The sequence below is a fragment of the Amblyomma mixtum genome, chromosome 2, assembly GCF_055824585.1.
Source record: "Amblyomma mixtum isolate Tamu chromosome 2, ASM5582458v1, whole genome shotgun sequence".
Taxonomy (NCBI): Eukaryota; Metazoa; Arthropoda; class Arachnida; order Ixodida; family Ixodidae; genus Amblyomma; species Amblyomma mixtum.
The window spans coordinates 4,942,914-4,959,848 of NC_143013.1; the positions used below are offsets into that span (position 1 = coordinate 4,942,914).

Here is a 16,935-nt window from a genome sequence, read left to right on the forward strand (position 1 = left end):
CCTCTGGAATCTTTGCAAGAACACTCGTTTGCTCTCTGAATCGGAGTACAATCTGAAGGGCGCGCTCCATTTTCAAACTGTCCTCGTTTTCGTGGAATAACTAGAGGTCCAATAGCGCGAAGTTAGAGGTGTAAGGCTGGTGAAACCGAGCAGCCCTTCGTATTCTTCCATCCATTTCGCATCTCCTGGGAAATGCAACGTTACTCAGTTTGATATGTCTGTAGCATATTCTTTCAGTTGAGGGATTAAACGCTACTGTGAGGAATTAAACGCACGTGTCGACGCATTATTACACGGGCTTGTGTTCACTCATAATTAAAACCACTCGCTCATGAATAATTCGACCGACGCGGCTCGCTGAACTCAGGCATTCAACACCGCTCCCGCAATGGGATCTCTGTTTATGATACTCTTCTCATACATATTCGGCTGGAACGAGCTTTGGTCACTCATTATTAAATTAAATTGTTAAAACTTTGTAAATGAATATTCTAGATAATCACGTCAGCGGTCGGCATTATCAAATAAGATTCTTCCATATCTGCTTATTTCTAGTGGCTTTAGGAATGGGTCGGCAGTTCATAAAAGTGACAACTACGCACAATGAGCACCCTGGAACGTTCGCATTATAGAATTTACGCGTATTCTTTCGAAGCTGTAAAAGAATGTAATAAAGTTATTTTATTCGTCTTCCTCGAGTGAGAGGGCACCGGACACTTCGCAAAATTTAATTGTGGAAGTAAGACGCTGATAGAGATGTTAAAATTATCTGAAGCTTACATTAGTGCTTTTATTCGCAATAAAATAAAACAACTGAAGGAAAAGATGTTGCTAGGCGTGGCATCTGCCATCGAAGCCCGAAACACCTGAGCTGCGCTAGCGGAAATAAAAAGGACAAGGAGAGGACAGGGAGGGGGCAAGATGGGAGCAATAGATAGAAAGGACAGGGGTAGGGTGGCACCATAACCTATGGACAGATATTAGGAGGACGCTTAAGCTTCGGCCTAAGAATAGACGAGACGCAACAGCGCATTCTCTTTTTTTCTCTCCTGTATTTCATTTTCTTTCTCACTGACTACCAATCCCCAATCACATTACCAATCCTGCTCATCGATTACAATCAAAATTACTCTTCACATTACCAATTACCTATTACGATTATCGGTTACCAATCACCAATCGCTATCTAGGTTACACTGCACGACATACTACACCACTGCATACTCTTACGAACACACACCATTTGTTTCAGTACAATAAAGTACCATAACACCGCCATTTGAGTCCGCCCAATTTCTGACGCCTAATTATCACATTTTATTTGGTTAATTTTTTTAATGACTATAACACATACCACATACAGAACAGACATAACAACACATACCAAACACACGTTACTAAGCCATACACCCGAAAGTGCGGGTTCGATCCAGACCGCGGCGGTCGAATTTCGATGGAGGCGAAATTCTAGAGGTCCGTGTACTGTGCATTGTCAGTGCATGTTAAAGAACTCCAGGTGGTCGAAATTTCCGGAACCCTTCACTACGGCGTCCCTTATAGACTGAGTTGCTTTGGGACGTTAAACCCCATAAACCAAACCAAACCAAACACCAACACGCGTTCACTAGGCGCCCCTCTAACACGGTTTAACCAACGACCTTTTCTCATTGTAGTTCATTGCCTGTGGAAAACGCGCATGTTACACCGCAGCGCTGAGCCTCTTGTTTCTCCCAGGAGCCATTTCAGCCGAGTGACGCTCCAGCTCAGGGACATTTATGTTGAAAGGAGATTTCTAACCAACTGGTTTCCGCTGTTGATACGGCGTCTATCGTTGCCGCCCTTTTAAGTCGTGTTGTCTTCTGTCAAGCTTGTGGAGTGCAGCCACTAGCTCAGCTATTTGTAAATAATCTGTATATAGTCACTTCTGTACACACATAACCTCGCATAGTAATTACCACGTTGAAAAAAAACAAGAAAAAAAAAACCCTTCGCGACCTACGCGTTGCACGCCAGTCTGGCACGCAAGGCCTGGGTTCGAACCCTAACGGCGGCTGTTTTTTCCTCTTCTTTAATTACTTATATATATATTGAGTTTTCTATATTCTGGGATATCTTCCGACTGGCGCAGGACGAAGTATGAATAAGCTCCTTGCGCTGATGCGTAAAATACGTTAGTTCAAGTAGACTGCGGCGCCCGCGTGTGGCTACCGAGAGTTCTCCGCGCGCGGGCGTGAACGTGCTTGGAGAGCGGTCGGAACAGGTCTCTCATTGACCGCAGATGATGTGGTCATTGCGTCTGCGGAGCCTTTTCAAGTACTGATGATAAGCAGCCTACACGAGACCACTTTGCGTGAAGCCCATTTGTGTCACTCTTATTTCACTTAATGTACGAAGCCTTTCATTAAATGAGCAACTTAATTAACCAGCACAAAATTTTGAATTCACTCAAATTGCGGTAAGGGAGTAATTACTCACTGACATCCACCCGAGTGGAGCCATACGGCTACAAAAGAAAGCTATACAAATTTCTAGGAAACTTCGTAGTTAAAGGAAACTTCGTCCTACTCCACTTTGGGGGATTCTCCTAACCATTTGACCATCAAGTTGTGGTGCGTCGTTTTAATGTAAAACCCATGACTAAGCACCGTTTTTTTTTCGCTCTTAATGGCAAGTTTTCGCGTTTATTTCCTTTCGTGCGCAAGTGCCTGCAGAAAGTTTAAGCGGAAAAAAGAAAATTCTTACCATCAATGCTTTTCTCCCGTCTTTCGACACAAACTTGCAGAGCTCACTAAGACTACCTGATCATGGATCGTTTTCATTTCCACGTAAATCATGTAGTACCTGTTTGAACCTGCCTTTTATGTTTTATAATCCTAAGAAAGCCACCCTCTGCCGCAGTAGTTACGGCGTTAGTTAACAATGGCGTTAGGTAACAAGCTGTACGCGTACGGTACACGTGCCTTCAAGTTAAGCTTACTTCGGCTTCTACTTCGTTCGTTACAAGCCAGTGATTCAGGAACTGGAAAAAATAATAAAACCTGGAAAGCGCAGCGCTCGTGGCTATAATGCTTTTAACACTTGAAATTACTTCCGGGATCCCGTGGGCTCCTGAAAAACTGCTAACTGTGAAGTAGTGCGAAATAACCAGCAATTTTCGAACTCTAGTCTGTTAGCTTCATAGTTCTTTATGCTTCAGCTTCTACTACTTCCGCTTTGTAGGACTATTGTGCCTTGTTGACGGTGGAGCTCATTTAAGCTGCTCTTTTATCGCGCCTTCAAACCCAAAGTTTGGCGGCGCTAAATTAAGTTCAGCGAGCTTATCCATTAAGCAGTGAGGGGCACACTTCTTTTCCACTTACGGTTCCCGCTGTGAGTACAATATGATTAACTGGGGCAGCTGAAGTAAGCCGCTTTTTTCTTTCTTCTCTTACGTCAGTACACTTAGAGGCACTGAAAATATACTCGTCTTCTATGAAGCCATCACCACCTTTCTCCCTTTGTGTCTAACTTAGACAGTGCGGAAACTAACCGCCAATGCAGCTGTTCACCGTTCTATCAATTATTCATTAACACTATTTTGAATGGCGAAAGGTTTCCACTGAGCCGCACTTCCGTTTGATTGTTGAAAAGTAGGGGGATATTCCAAGTTGTGCCATAAAACCAAGCATGAAGCCGCCATGACAAAGCGAGCTGGAAGCTATACAGGCAGCAAAAGGACGCACTGCAGGTGTTGTAACCTTTAATGGAATAACTACTATTGCTAGGGTAAGCACGCAGGCAACAGACATAATATCAAAGAAAGAAGAGTGGGCTGAAACAGAATTCTCCGAAAAGAGGAAGTAGAAGTATACAATTATAGGCTATAAGTATGCGGCATAAGCTCGAAGCATACAGTGACCGCAGCGGTGGCCTTAGGGGTTTGAGCATCTCCCTCGCACGCGGGAGGTGCGGGGTTCGATCCCCAGTGCCACTGGGTACCCACCGGCGAAACAATGGGTACAAGCTTTCCCCCGGTCTGGTGCTGCACTTATTTAGGGTGAAATGCTTGGGAAATAGGCCTTCAACCCCACCTTGAGTAGAAAAAAAATACCTCGTGCCATGGCGCTCTTTGGCCATGATACCCTTGTGCCATAAAAATCCATCATCATCATCATAGAAGTATATAGTAGTTTCTTTTTGTTTAGCTTTCGGCTGTTGTCATGCCTTGAGAGACAACCAGCCATTCACCAACGTAGAAGAATGCAAATAAAAACAAGAATGTGGCACTAGTAATGAGCACACCGTTTAATAACTCTCAACGACACTCGAAATTATCCTTATATAGTACGTCCCACCGGTAATGACCGTTTAATACGAAAAACAACAGGCTCCATATGTCGCGCGACTGCCGCACGACAGATTATTCTGTCGTACTCTCTATAGCACGATTATTCTGTCGTGCTCTAGAGAGTCTTGTCGTGCAGTCTGTCGCACGACAGCGACTTGTCACGTGGTCGACGTTATGCAAGAATAAAAAAACATTGCTTTTCCCACTTTCCTCAACTTCTTTTGATGCAGTCATAAAAGCTAGGGAGTCAGCGATATTATTTGTTCGACATGTATGTATTGAAGGCACACGAAAAGCTTTAATTCTTGTTCAATGTTGGAAACAAAACACCGAATGCCCGAGCAAATTAGCGTGGACATTATCTTACTAGCACCTTAGCCACATGCGGGACATTCTAGAATTTCTCTGAGTTGCGACCGCCCTCGCACGTTCACGTCGACTAAGCTGACCTCAAGCTTGCATAAGCAGGTAAGAGTCACCCAGTGTGGCATGTTAGAAACGAGGTGGTCACACCACTGATATTTCGGACGTCGTGCGCCCTCCACTGAATGGAGTCTCACACCGAAACTAAATTTGCGAAAATAGCGATAGCTTATACTGCAAACAAGATTGTAGTTCAAACCACTTCTCCATTGCTCAGCTACTCAAACGTTGATTGCCTAATTTGTACTAAGAAGCCCGCTTAGCACTGAATAGCAGCTTATCAGCAGCTTCATGAATAAAGTACCTAATCGTTGTATCCTGCCAGTGGTCGCCCATAGGGCTGTAACTCTGAAGCTCTAATGAAAAGCATTACAATAAAATGAGAACAGAGGAACTATCAATGAAAACGAAAATGCTCAGGGGTAACACTAAGATATCGGAAGGGCGGGTTCGGAAACAACCATGAGTTACTGATATCCACGCTAAATACATAAACAAAAGAAAGGCAAGTGTAGCCTGGGAAGCAAAATTGGGAATCAGTGGAGAGACCATTGTCGTGCCGTGTAGGTGACGATATTGCCACGTATCATTGTAGTGTTTGTTCGTTCACGCTCAAGGCTGCAGGAAAGGGCTGTTATCATTGTTGTTCGTGACGCGAGAAGCGACCAGTCTAATCTCGATTGATTGCAGCCATGAAAGGCTGCATCTAGGTTTTTCCAGATTACTGTAGATGATCTTGTCCTGCTATCTGGAAGTTTCTTTGCCGGCTTTAAATTGAGCGATGCCGCGAGCAGCGGACATTCATAGTTCGACGACTGACGAGCACGTTTGTTGCTTACGCCGCCTCCGAGTGATTCAGTTGTTTTGCGGGCGCAAGTCAGCCCAAATAAAGAGCTTCGTTTAAAAGACTTCTTGCTGTCTTCTTGACTGCTGGATTGCCGTCACTACAACGTGACATCTGGTGGAGGTGCTGGGTGGCCTTCCAGGTACCGGACAACCCCTGCAAGTCGTGACGCCAGCCCTTTGAGTTATTAGCCGGAAGACCTGACTCCAGTCTACCACGCAGCCTCTGGAGCCTCCAGCCATGACTTACGCCGCAGCAGTGCGCCGTCCTGTACCTCGACGACGGGACCCAAGCCCCTATCGCCCTTAGCCAGCTGCGCTGGAGCGCCGCCCTCTCGCCCCAACTCGCCTGTCCTACGAGCGTCGTACACGGCCGATGAAATGCGTCGAGTGGAGAACACCCGACCAGCGCCGCCCACAATGCTTCCACTGCGGAGAAGCCGGTCACATTCTCCGGTACTGCCCATACAGGAGAATGCGCATCCGAGGGTTCCCTTACGACGCCCCACGACCCCGACCCGGCCAGCGACCAGCCGAAATCGAGGATTTTTTGCGTCGCGAAGGATACTCATCGAGGAGCCGCCTATCGCGTTCTCCGTCGCTATCGTCACCGCGCTAAGTATCTCCTAGCCGAGGCTACGCAGTGCGTGGACGCTTCCCCAGCCCCCGAAGGTTAAACTGAATAAAGCAGCCTCTCGAGGTGAGGTTGCTTCTGAGCGCAAGAACTAAGATCCTCCATCGACAAAAACAGAAGACCATGCCCCCTACGACGACGACGACCCCTACGACAACGACGACCCCTACGACAACGACGACCCCTACGACAACGACGACCCCTACGACGACGACGACCCCTACGAAGACGACGACCCCTACGAAGACGACGACCCCTACGACGACGACGACCCCTACGACGACGACGACCCCTACGAAGACGACGACCCCTACGACGACGACGATCCCTACGACGACAAATACGACGACAAAAACTACAACACCGACGAAAACACCGACGACGACGACGACGACACGGCCAGACTTGAAGCTTTTACCGCTGCCCTTACACCTTATTAGGAACGCTAAAGGACTCTAAGTACTCGAAGCATTCTCCGTGTTTAATTTCATTTTAAAGCATCGAGACGATGCTTCTTTGGAAGGGGGGTAATGCCACGTATCATTGTAGTGTTTGTTCGTTCACGCTCAAGGCTGCAGGAAAGGGCTGTTATCATTGTTGTTCGTGACGCGAGAAGCGACCAGTCTAATCTCGATTGATTGCAGCCATGAAAGGCTGCATCTAGGTTTTTCCAGATTACTGTAGATGATCTTGTCCTGCTATCTGGAAGTTTCTTTGCCGGCTTTAAATTGAGCGATGCCGCGAGCAGCGGACATTCATAGTTCGACGACTGACGAGCACGTTTGTTGCTTACGCCGCCTCCGAGTGATTCAGTTGTTTTGCGGGCGCAAGTCAGCCCAAATAAAGAGCTTCGTTTAAAAGACTTCTTGCTGTCTTCTTGACTGCTGGATTGCCGTCACTACAACGTGACAATATGAATGGCATACGTAGTGACTGAATACTAAACAATATCTTGCGCTAACGACTGAGGGCAAGTCTGCTGCAGATTCATTTTCGCTGTATGATCAACCCCTTTGACTGTACTTTTATTTCCCTTCTGGCTCATATAACGTGTAGCATGTAGCGCATACTGCGTGTAGTAATTCAGGTGGTGCTGTCACATAAGATATTCTCGGAAGGGCTAGCTATTTCAGGTTAATGTTTGTCTGACTAAGCGTTCTCAGCCCCTGTATGAGCACTTAGGCAATCTGGGTTCCTACGACAAGGTTATCTCTGCACTCTAGCGCAGAAGTCTTCAAGTTAGCCGTACAAGCAACCAGAAAATCAGCCTGTAATGCTTCTGCGCCACCCACTGTTCAGGAAAAAAGACAATATCATTACTGCATCTCTAGTGCGAGGCTACTAAAGTAACTAAACGCGCAATCATTGAACATTCATCACGAAGCCAAGGTCCAGTCACGCTCGCTGCCTTCTCTCTTGGCTTCCCAGTACTCACGGGAGGCTGACACTCCACCGACGTCATCCATTGTTCGCCGCGCGGTATCTGACGGCAACATATCACACAGAGACTGTTGGTGCTCGCGAGAGCACACCAGATGCTTCGCATTCACCCGGCTGCTCTTAGTACAGAGAAAACGGAGCGCGAACCATTGAGACGCTGTGATGACTGACCGCGCGAACCTCACTGCCTTTTCCGCTAAGGTCACGACACGAACACGACAGGCTTCTCCTTCAGCATGCTGCAATCGAGAGTGCAGGCAATGTGTTGGGGCGTACTGCCTTTCCATAAGCTGCCCACTTGACTGAGCTTACGGGAGTAAGTTGGCAGCTGCGGACTGTTTAGATTCGAAGCGACCGGTTGGTTGTTTTGTGATTGTGCTAAAAGTAGGAGGGGCTAGCCTTACATTGACGGTGTCGGCAATGCACCGTCTGTGGCATTTAGTAAAAAATAAAAATTGTCAGGACGATCATGAAACCTATTGCGAGGAGGCCGTGATAGCCGTTCGATTTGCCATCGATTATTGCTTGGATGCTGTCGCTTTAATCACTGCTTTTACTGGGGAAGGAAGGTGGATGGAGGGTGGCTATGCTTCTGTACGACAGCTGGCTTTCCCACTGCATGTTTCAATTCGTTTTCAACGTCAGTTCTTTGTTCCGCTTCTGCGTAGGCTTCTGCTGGGTGCAGGCTTTGTGAAGGGTGGAAGTAGGTGAAGGTGGCTTGGGGAGGTGAATGGAGGGTATTGGTGGGTGGGTGCACATCTCCATTTGCTAGACGGGGCCGGTCGAGAGATGGCAGCTAGGCTGTCCTTCTGCAGTGTTGAGGCTTCAGTCAACTATACTGCCGGGCACCGCCCTATAAACCTTCTGCTGGACTGAGCAGTTCCTTATATGTGCTCTGATTGCATAAACAAAGAACAATATATTTTTATTTTTTAGTGCTTTGTATACAGTGTTGAGAATCAGCCTTTCGTTTCAGCATGCCCGGGTTTTTTTTTCTTTTAAGGCGAAAGCCTTTAATGGTTCATACTGTCGTCCGTTAACAAAGCGTGTCACACGCGTTTAACTCGGGAACCAAAAAAAGGAGAAAACCTATGGTTGATTCAGATAGAGCAGGAAAAAATGAACCTAGTAGCCAAGTTTGGTGACTGTATATTAATCAGTTAATTAATTATACACAAAAATGTCGTAATTGCATCGAAATAGCGCGGACGTCGATATAGCCACGGAAACAGTGTGACGTCACATCGACCGGAAGTCGTCACGGCATAGTGAAAATTGTCACAGAATGGTCGAAAAAACGTCGCATTTGTGTCCAATTAGATAGATAAATGTCTCATTAAGCGTAATTGACACTTAAGATCTCCGAAAGATGTGCAATTTGGGTATCGATATAGCCACGGGAACGGTGTGACGTCACGTCCACAGGAAGTCGTCACGGTATAGTGTCCTCGGTTTTTGCCTCTCAACTCTTTAGTTGCCAAGGTGTCCTCGCAATTTTTTCTTCTTGTACTGAGAAGTTAGATGTAAAGAGCAGCAGCCATATTCCAGGAGTGGGAAGTGCGCTTCTGAGGACGCCCGTGGCCTTACCTGGGATCGAGGGTGATTCTCTGGTGGAGGAGCGTGGTGAGTACGAAGAGGAAGCAGTTGAAGAGGTTGAAGCGGTTCTCCATGCACTCTCCTCCCTTGCCATCGTCCACCAGCATCCACTCGCGGAAGCTTAGTCGGGCGCTGATGTACATCACGAATATGGTGCACGCCGTGGCCAGGAGGATGTAGATCCACACCTACGTGTTGCCAAAGTGACAGCCGTATGGCGGCTATTAGTTATGCCTTTCTTGCCGCCCAACCTGCCTCTGAAAGCCGATGCCAAGAAAAGAAGTTGGCGGCACAATACGGAGTCATGGCTGTACAGATTACATGCGGGGCTTTCTTGAACGAAAGATTCCTGTGCACCTGCCTTACCGTGTCATGGAGGGCAAACGGCTGCGAACAGACTGCACCAGTGACTGATGCAGTGGTACATTAAGGATCCATGTATTGTCCTGGCGCTTCGGGTCTAATGTTGCCATCTATACCTACAGCGGTCCAAAGAAACAACTAAAACGTTGAACGCCTAAGCAAGGCCTTGTTTGAACACAACGACGATGCTTAGTCTCGGAAACATCAATACGGAAGCATATGTGTATCACTTGGTTCTGGTCACTACACTGGCGCAGCGCAATGTATAATAGCAGAGAAAGGGAACTTGTGCTTGAAATTGCTGATTTATTAGGCCGTAAGAGGCAACTTTTGTGCTCAAGATTAAGCGAAGCTTGCCTAGATGTGGAGTTTTCCACTTTCAGAGACCGCATTGCTACTGAAGGCAAAAGAAGTGGGGATTACCGAGCACCCCAGAAAATATGGACAAGTTGGTGAATGCCATATTTCTATGCAGTCAAGCTTTATTTGTAGTAATAGCGCCACTCTTTCGCAGCATCGTCAATATGAAGCAGTAGAAGCTATCTAGAAAAGACGAAAATATCTTCAGGCAAGCACTTGGTGCACTCTGACATTTCTACCTAGCATACATATATGGAAGCATGTATAGAAGTGTGCTTGCGCATAGTTAGCAACATGGCGTGTTAGAGCGTTCTAAATGGGCTTCGGAATAGGAGCTAAGTTGCAGCTTTAGAAGAAGTGCGAATGAGGCGACCTCTATAGAGCTATTCAGAGAGCGCAAAACCGTTTTCGTCTCTCGATCAGCGAGGGCAGCACTAGCCACACAAAACTCCGAATCGGTGTTTGCGGAGCAGCTTTTTTGCATATGTTTCCGCGTGTTCAAACTCTGTAACGAACTCTGCGACTCTGCGAGCTTAGACTAAGTGTATTTCTTGTTTTTTCCAAACTGTTACGGCACAACTGATTATGTGCTTCTGGTAACTGTTTACCAAGCCTGTTTTTTGTAATCGTTGCAGTCACGTGTGAGCGCACCTGCGCTGTCCCAAACAACTGCGACTGGAATTATACGCACTGCGGAGGCCACTTTTCTGCAACCGCTTACTTAACACTTGGCAGAAAAGCAAAAGGGAATGCGAAAGCATGACAAAATGACAATCCTTCGATTTCCCTTCGCAAGCACGCGCCACTTCAAACCGACGAGTTTTCATAAGAGCGGTGGGGTGACAAGCCTAAGAGAGGCAGGCCTAATAGCTGTGGGCCCTTATTTTATAAGCCGATTTCAAATGCTGGCTTCGCGCTACCAAAACTTCCTAGTGTGGCGCCTCATCTATACCGCGTTTTCAGGACTATAGTGCGCATCCGTTGCTTAGTCCGCAGAAGCAAATTATATGGTCTAAAATAAGAAGTTTTTCCTAGATAGTCCGCAGCGGTGTATATTCCGGAGCGAGAAATTTTGGCTGAAAATGAGCTTTCTTTAGATTGTCCGCGGATGATTCAAAGAAGCAGCCCAGATTCTCCTCACACATTTCAGGGAAGCAGTTCACATCTGTGCACTTTTTTCACCCATGTCAGATTCTTTCTCCACTGCTCGGTTCGGCTTTACTGCTTGCGCATTCTCCACCACACTAAGCTCGAAGTCCTTTAAGCAAAATGCTGTGTTTAGCAACACAAATCGTTGATATAGTGACGCAGTCCATGCCTTTCTTCAGCTCTAACGTCTTAATTCTTATTGTGCATCATCGGTCGTCATCTTATGCGTTTGAGGGGAGTCTGCTGTGGGCAAACAGAATACTAGGTTATCGATCAAAGAGCAATCTATTTTGCCAACGTTAAACTACTGTGCAGTGCTTGACGGAACTTTCTGTGAATAATAGTACATATAAGTAAAGCGTTAGCACAGTCGGTTGCTTACTGCTTGTTGTCCTCTGGCGCCTGCATTGTGATAATTCGGCGAGCTCTTGCTGCAGTCTATGTCAAATTGAAGCAGAGTCTGATAATCTCGGAGGTTGAGCTATGGTAGAAATAAGCAAGGGAGAAAGAGGAACCACTTGCCTCTCGCGTGAGTGGCAGGAAGAAAGACCAGATGCCGCCAGGACTTCTGGGCTGCCCTTTCTTGGTAACCGCAACAAGGCCGGCGCTCATGTAGGGCAACGTGAAATCGATCACGCGCTCACGCATTTCGGTGATGGTGATGTCCGCCAGCCCCAGGTCAGCTTTCTGCAAAACGGCAAAGGAATAATCTCACGAACAGACACTCCGTGGCATTAGTAACACAGGGGAATTTTCGAGACAATAACTGCCGTCTGGGAATGACGTAACTATGCCTTCCACAGAAAACCTCCCTGTCAATGTTATGTTGACCGGCAAGAGACTTTTTTAGTAGAACCCAATGAGACATATATATATATATATATATATATATCCGTTAGTTTCAAAAGCAGCTAACACCAATGGAGCAAGCAAAACTTGCCAGAGAGGTGAAACGGAAGAGACAGGTTGTGCGAAAAAGACAAATAGACGGAGACAATCTGAAGGTCAACACCGATCTGTGACGTAAGCAAAATGTGGTGGTGCTGCCGTCGTCGGGTAGGGGTGATAGGTGGGTATACGGCCCATCGGAACACATGCAAAAAGTTTTCAGAGTGGTTTTCTGACTTCACACTGTACTATGCGGTAGCCCGTTGTGTCGTATGACGGTGCGGGCAGGGCAGTTTTTTCTTAGTTCTTTTTTTTAAGCCCAAACTACTATCTGTACCTATGCGGTAAGCCCGTTGTGCTCTAAGCGGTGCTGGCCGGATGCTATTATTTTTCGTTCCTTTTAACACGCCCACCCTAATTTTTGTACCTCTGCGGTAAGCCCATTGAGCCTTAGACGAAGGGGGGGGGGGGGGGGGAGGCAACATTATTTTTTTTTTCTTTTTCTCTGCACACACTAATATACCGGGTGTTTCAAAAATAGGCTTTTTAGGGTAAAACCATTTCTTTTGAAGCATGGTATTGCTAGGCCTGCTGGTTAGTAAGCTGGTTAACTAATTTCTAATAATTAACTTTTTAATTATTAGTGTTAGCCGCCTGGTTGCAATTAGAGATCTGTATCCGGTCGTTAGTAATAGCCATATCTTTTTAGAATTTCAAAAACGCAATTACCCTTGGTGCTGTGGCTCGGCAAAATTTGGCTTTTTCGACTAGTTACGCGCACTGGAGGGGTTGCCTTTCCTGCATGCTTTCAAAAGCGCATGTACTTTAGTACGATGCCGCCAAACTTTGCCCAGCCACGGCGGCGAGGGTAACTGCGTTTTCGAAATAATAAGAACTGATATGGCTATTACTAACGACCGGCTGAAAATCTCTAATTACAACTAGGCGTCTAACTATACTAGTTAAAAGGTTAATTATAAAAATTAGTCAACCAACTTACTTTTCGGGTGTCCGCCAACGCTGGTAATACAATGCCGCAAAAGCCATATTTTTACCCCAAAAACGTTATTTCTGAAAAATTATGAAAGTGTTCGCTGAAACACCCGGTATGTACAGTCTTTGTCAAAAGTGACCAGGCTGCATGGTTTGGTTCTCATTCGTATAGTAGAGCCCTCACGCCTTCCCCAAAGATCAAAAAGTTCTTTGAAGGTGAGTACAGGGGGGTTCTCTTTACTATACAGTGATTTAGAGCTTGAGGGCTGGCATAATAGCTTTAATATGCGAGTGAGAAGAAAACCGAGCAGCCTGGTTACTTATGGCAAAGACTGCACCTGTGCGGTAGCCCGTTGTGTTTTAGGCGGAGCAGGCTGAGCAACATTATTTTCTTTCTTTTTATCTGCCCACTCTAATATATGTACCTATGCGGTCGGCCCTTCATCAATGAAATTAGAGTGCAAACCAGAACAGTTAAGACCACGAGTTCGACTAACTAGAAAATGTACTACATCTTTGTCAAGAAGAGCTAGCGCGAAAAACGTACTGTTCGTCGCCTCTTTCTTATGGCTCTCGTATTTTGCTACGGTTTACTTGCCTAACATGATCCTAAACAAAATGTGTAAGAATAAGAGGTCATTTTTTACAAGGCCGACATGCTCTCAAGCTGCCCCGGGTGAGGGCATCTGGTAGGAACGCGGCCCATAGAAAGGCACTTTAAGGAAAGTTCACAAAAATGAATTTCTCTGTTCACAGTGCGTCGACGAAGTTGGCCTTTCCATAACGGCCGGCAAGTGCTTTTAAAAATGGCTTGAAAAACAATACAACGTTATTTCAAAGCAGATATCTTTTTAAAACATCCCGATAATTGTGTGCTGCGACGCCGTACATACGCGTATATTCCTGCAAGAGCACCTAGCCGATAAATAAGTTAAGTGAGATGCTTCTACGAATCGTTAAAGCTTCTAGCTGGAGAGCTGTGTAATTTTCCTATTGTGCAGAATGTAGCGACTCATCAAAAACTTAATTTGCGTTTACAAGGAATCGCTGGGCACATGGCTCTAGCAGCAACTCCAGTGCATAAAGGCTTAGCAAACAAGAACTTCTTCCCATTCCAAAACCAGCCCAACGCTTCTCTACGTTGTGGAGCTATGGCGCCATCTATTTCATCTCCCACGAGGCAGGTGGGTGCTGTATGTAGTAGGAAGACAAGACGAAAGGTGGCGCCACAAACCTGGCCCCCTAAAATTCGCATCTTCGGAGCCACCTCTCTGACTGACTACAGCTATTCGATGCTGCACGTAATTGAGATGCAATCTCTGAAAAGAGGATGCAGGTGCCGCCACAATCCTTGTGGAGTCAATATGTGCGAAAGAGATATGAATTTATTTTATTTCTTATGCACGCCGTACTCAAAGTAATTATTATTTTAAAAATTATTTAAACTGCGTTATTTAGGAAGCGTGTTTTGTATTATTTGGAATCCAGTTGCTTGCAGTCTTCCCGTAGCGTTCAGCTGTGCTCCTTTTCAGTCATCTAGTTTCGTATTGAAAAATACGCCGTTGATTAAAAGTGGCCTTCAGGTTTGTTATTCGTGAGCCTTTAGTTCCTAACATAGGTGTTATCTATGATATAATTTCTTGAAGTTTTCTGGAAGCATTCAGTTTACACTGATATTTTCATTTCCCAAAGCGTTATGCAATGTGTGCCGCCTCTTCTTAACTGTGCTTCTTCCCTACAAGGTAATTTTTTTCTGGGAAGTCGCAAAATATCTGAACAATAAGTTTTCATGTGCATTTCAATGAATTTATCTTTCGCACCTAGTGCTTTATATACGGCATAATTCTAAATGCAGTTTTCTACATGTTCTTTTCACAGCACAGGAGGTACTATAGCCGCATACAACCCAAAAACGAAGAGGAAGATGGCTCTCAAAAAAGGCCCTCCAAACAATACAATTGGCCTGTTGTCATGCTGTTTTGGTCAACCGCCTTGCAATTTATAGTGGGCACCTGCTCGTGGCCATAGCAGGTGCAAGGCGCTTGAACTTGACGTCATGAAAACAGGGCAATACCACAGGTAGGAGGACATGCTTGATACATTTGCCGTTTCATTATTTTATATCTGACTGCATCAACTCTCAATGCAAAAAGTGCACAACGTTCAAATGCATAGCAGGTGGCTAGACCAATACAACACATACACCATACGGCCAAAACACATGCACAGTAATAGACAAATAGAAGTTGTACCAATGTAATGGTCCATCCTTTCATAATGCAGTGGCGAGATCACAATGGATGTTCTATCTGTTTCTCCAGTCGGAATTTTTGCTACCGAACGGCCTTCTCTAATTCAACAGAAAGGGCACATTCCAAAGTCACTTCCCTGGGTTTCATTTCCAAACGATGCACTGAGCAACTACACAGCATCTGTTTCTCTTACATCGTTGGAAGGGCCCAACATCGGCTACCGATAGGGTACCCGTGGATACGTTACGGCTGAAGTAATAAAAGAGAAGCACGTATACTGAAAAAGATCCCTAATTGAAGTAATAATTGTTTTTGAAAATAGAAGCCCACTTGTTGACTAGAGGCTCTATTTCTCGCGAACTCTCATTTTTCGCACTGCTTCGTTCGGAACACCCTAATTACCGAAAGTGTAGACGATCGTCCCATCGTGCAATCAGTATGCAAAATTAATGGCGTCAACTAGGGAACTACAAGCCATCCCCCAGAAGTGAAACTTACCCCCGATATGACTTCTCCCATCATTCCGTTCCAATGCCCCGACTCGTTTTGCATTCCTCGAGCGCCATCCGGCGCCAGGTATAGCTCGTATGTGAAGTCGAGTTCCTTTGACAGCTTGTCTAGCAAGTCGACGCAAAAGCCACTGTACTTCGTTTCCCCGTCTTTTTCTTCAACCATCACGAATGGGCTGACCTGGAAATGATAAGTCAGAGATTTGTTATTTCAAGAGCAGACCATATCGACAAGCACTCTCTGCACTCTAAAGAGATACGAAGGCAGTCGAGTAAGTTTGGGAAAATCTGGAGTTAGGAGTTATTGTACGAACTCACAGAGCTGAACTGCGATGCAATACTGGTACGTACATCCCGTTAAGTTCAGGCTAGAGTGGAAGCCTTCAAATCTCTTCAGAACGTAGCCTACGCGGTTAAATAAGGCGCACTGCAGTCTCGGGCCAGGTGCATGCATAGGCGCTTTCCCGTCCGGTGGTGTAGGCCAGATGGCGTTGCTAATGGAATTGTTCTGTCGTCCTTCAGCGACCCGTATCGGCAACGACGCGCTTCCACTTAAGCTCGAAGTACGAGAGAGAGTAATTGCTTTCTGAGGTACTGGCCAATGGCATGGCAGAGAACTAACGAGCCAGCAACTGATGTTGCTTATTCCCAACTTTCGTCGCGGCAGCTTCCTTTGAGTGCGACTGCGAAGCTAGTACTCAGGAAATCGTCTTATAGCTGGGTCTGTACCGCGCCCCATTCTTTTATTTATTTTTAGCAAAATTCCCAGCTTATCCTCAGTACATCTTCTTGCACTTCTCTTGTTGTGCCAGCGGTGTTCTGGCAACGCTTATCTAAGCTTCCTGTGCATTATTTGGACAGTAACTTGACGCCAAAAAAAGAAACAAAGTGCCTTCGTAGTTAAAATTATCGCTGAATCATCTTTTGACGTCCAGGAACCAGCGTTATGAATTGCGCCGCCATAAATCGCTGCCGCCTCGATCGCAGACTGCACACGTTATATATGTTGATGGAATAGCGCTTGCACTGATAACAGCTTTTGAAGGGATGTGGACTTCAACGTGGTTTTAATAGCATTTTTTTTTTCTGAGAAAGCAACGGCTTGTTCAGATAGTTTCAAACTCTGAACAACTCGTTACCTTGATAATCGGGTCCAGT

At 45.9% G+C, this 16,935-nt stretch overlaps 1 protein-coding gene across 1 annotated transcript in view; it reads right to left on the minus strand.

Moving 5' to 3' along the window:
- LOC149358279 (glutamate receptor ionotropic, kainate 2-like) overlaps window positions 1-16,935 on the minus strand; it is a 99,892-nt gene that overhangs the window by 17,391 nt on the left and 65,566 nt on the right. Inside the window, exons 9-11 of the mRNA XM_089570309.1 lie at window positions 15,767-15,958; window positions 11,658-11,822; window positions 9,255-9,451 (exon numbers count right to left, since the gene is read on the minus strand). Coding sequence (XP_089426435.1) covers window positions 9,255-9,451; window positions 11,658-11,822; window positions 15,767-15,958 — 554 coding nt within the window. The remainder of the gene's footprint in view (window positions 1-9,254; window positions 9,452-11,657; window positions 11,823-15,766; window positions 15,959-16,935) is intronic.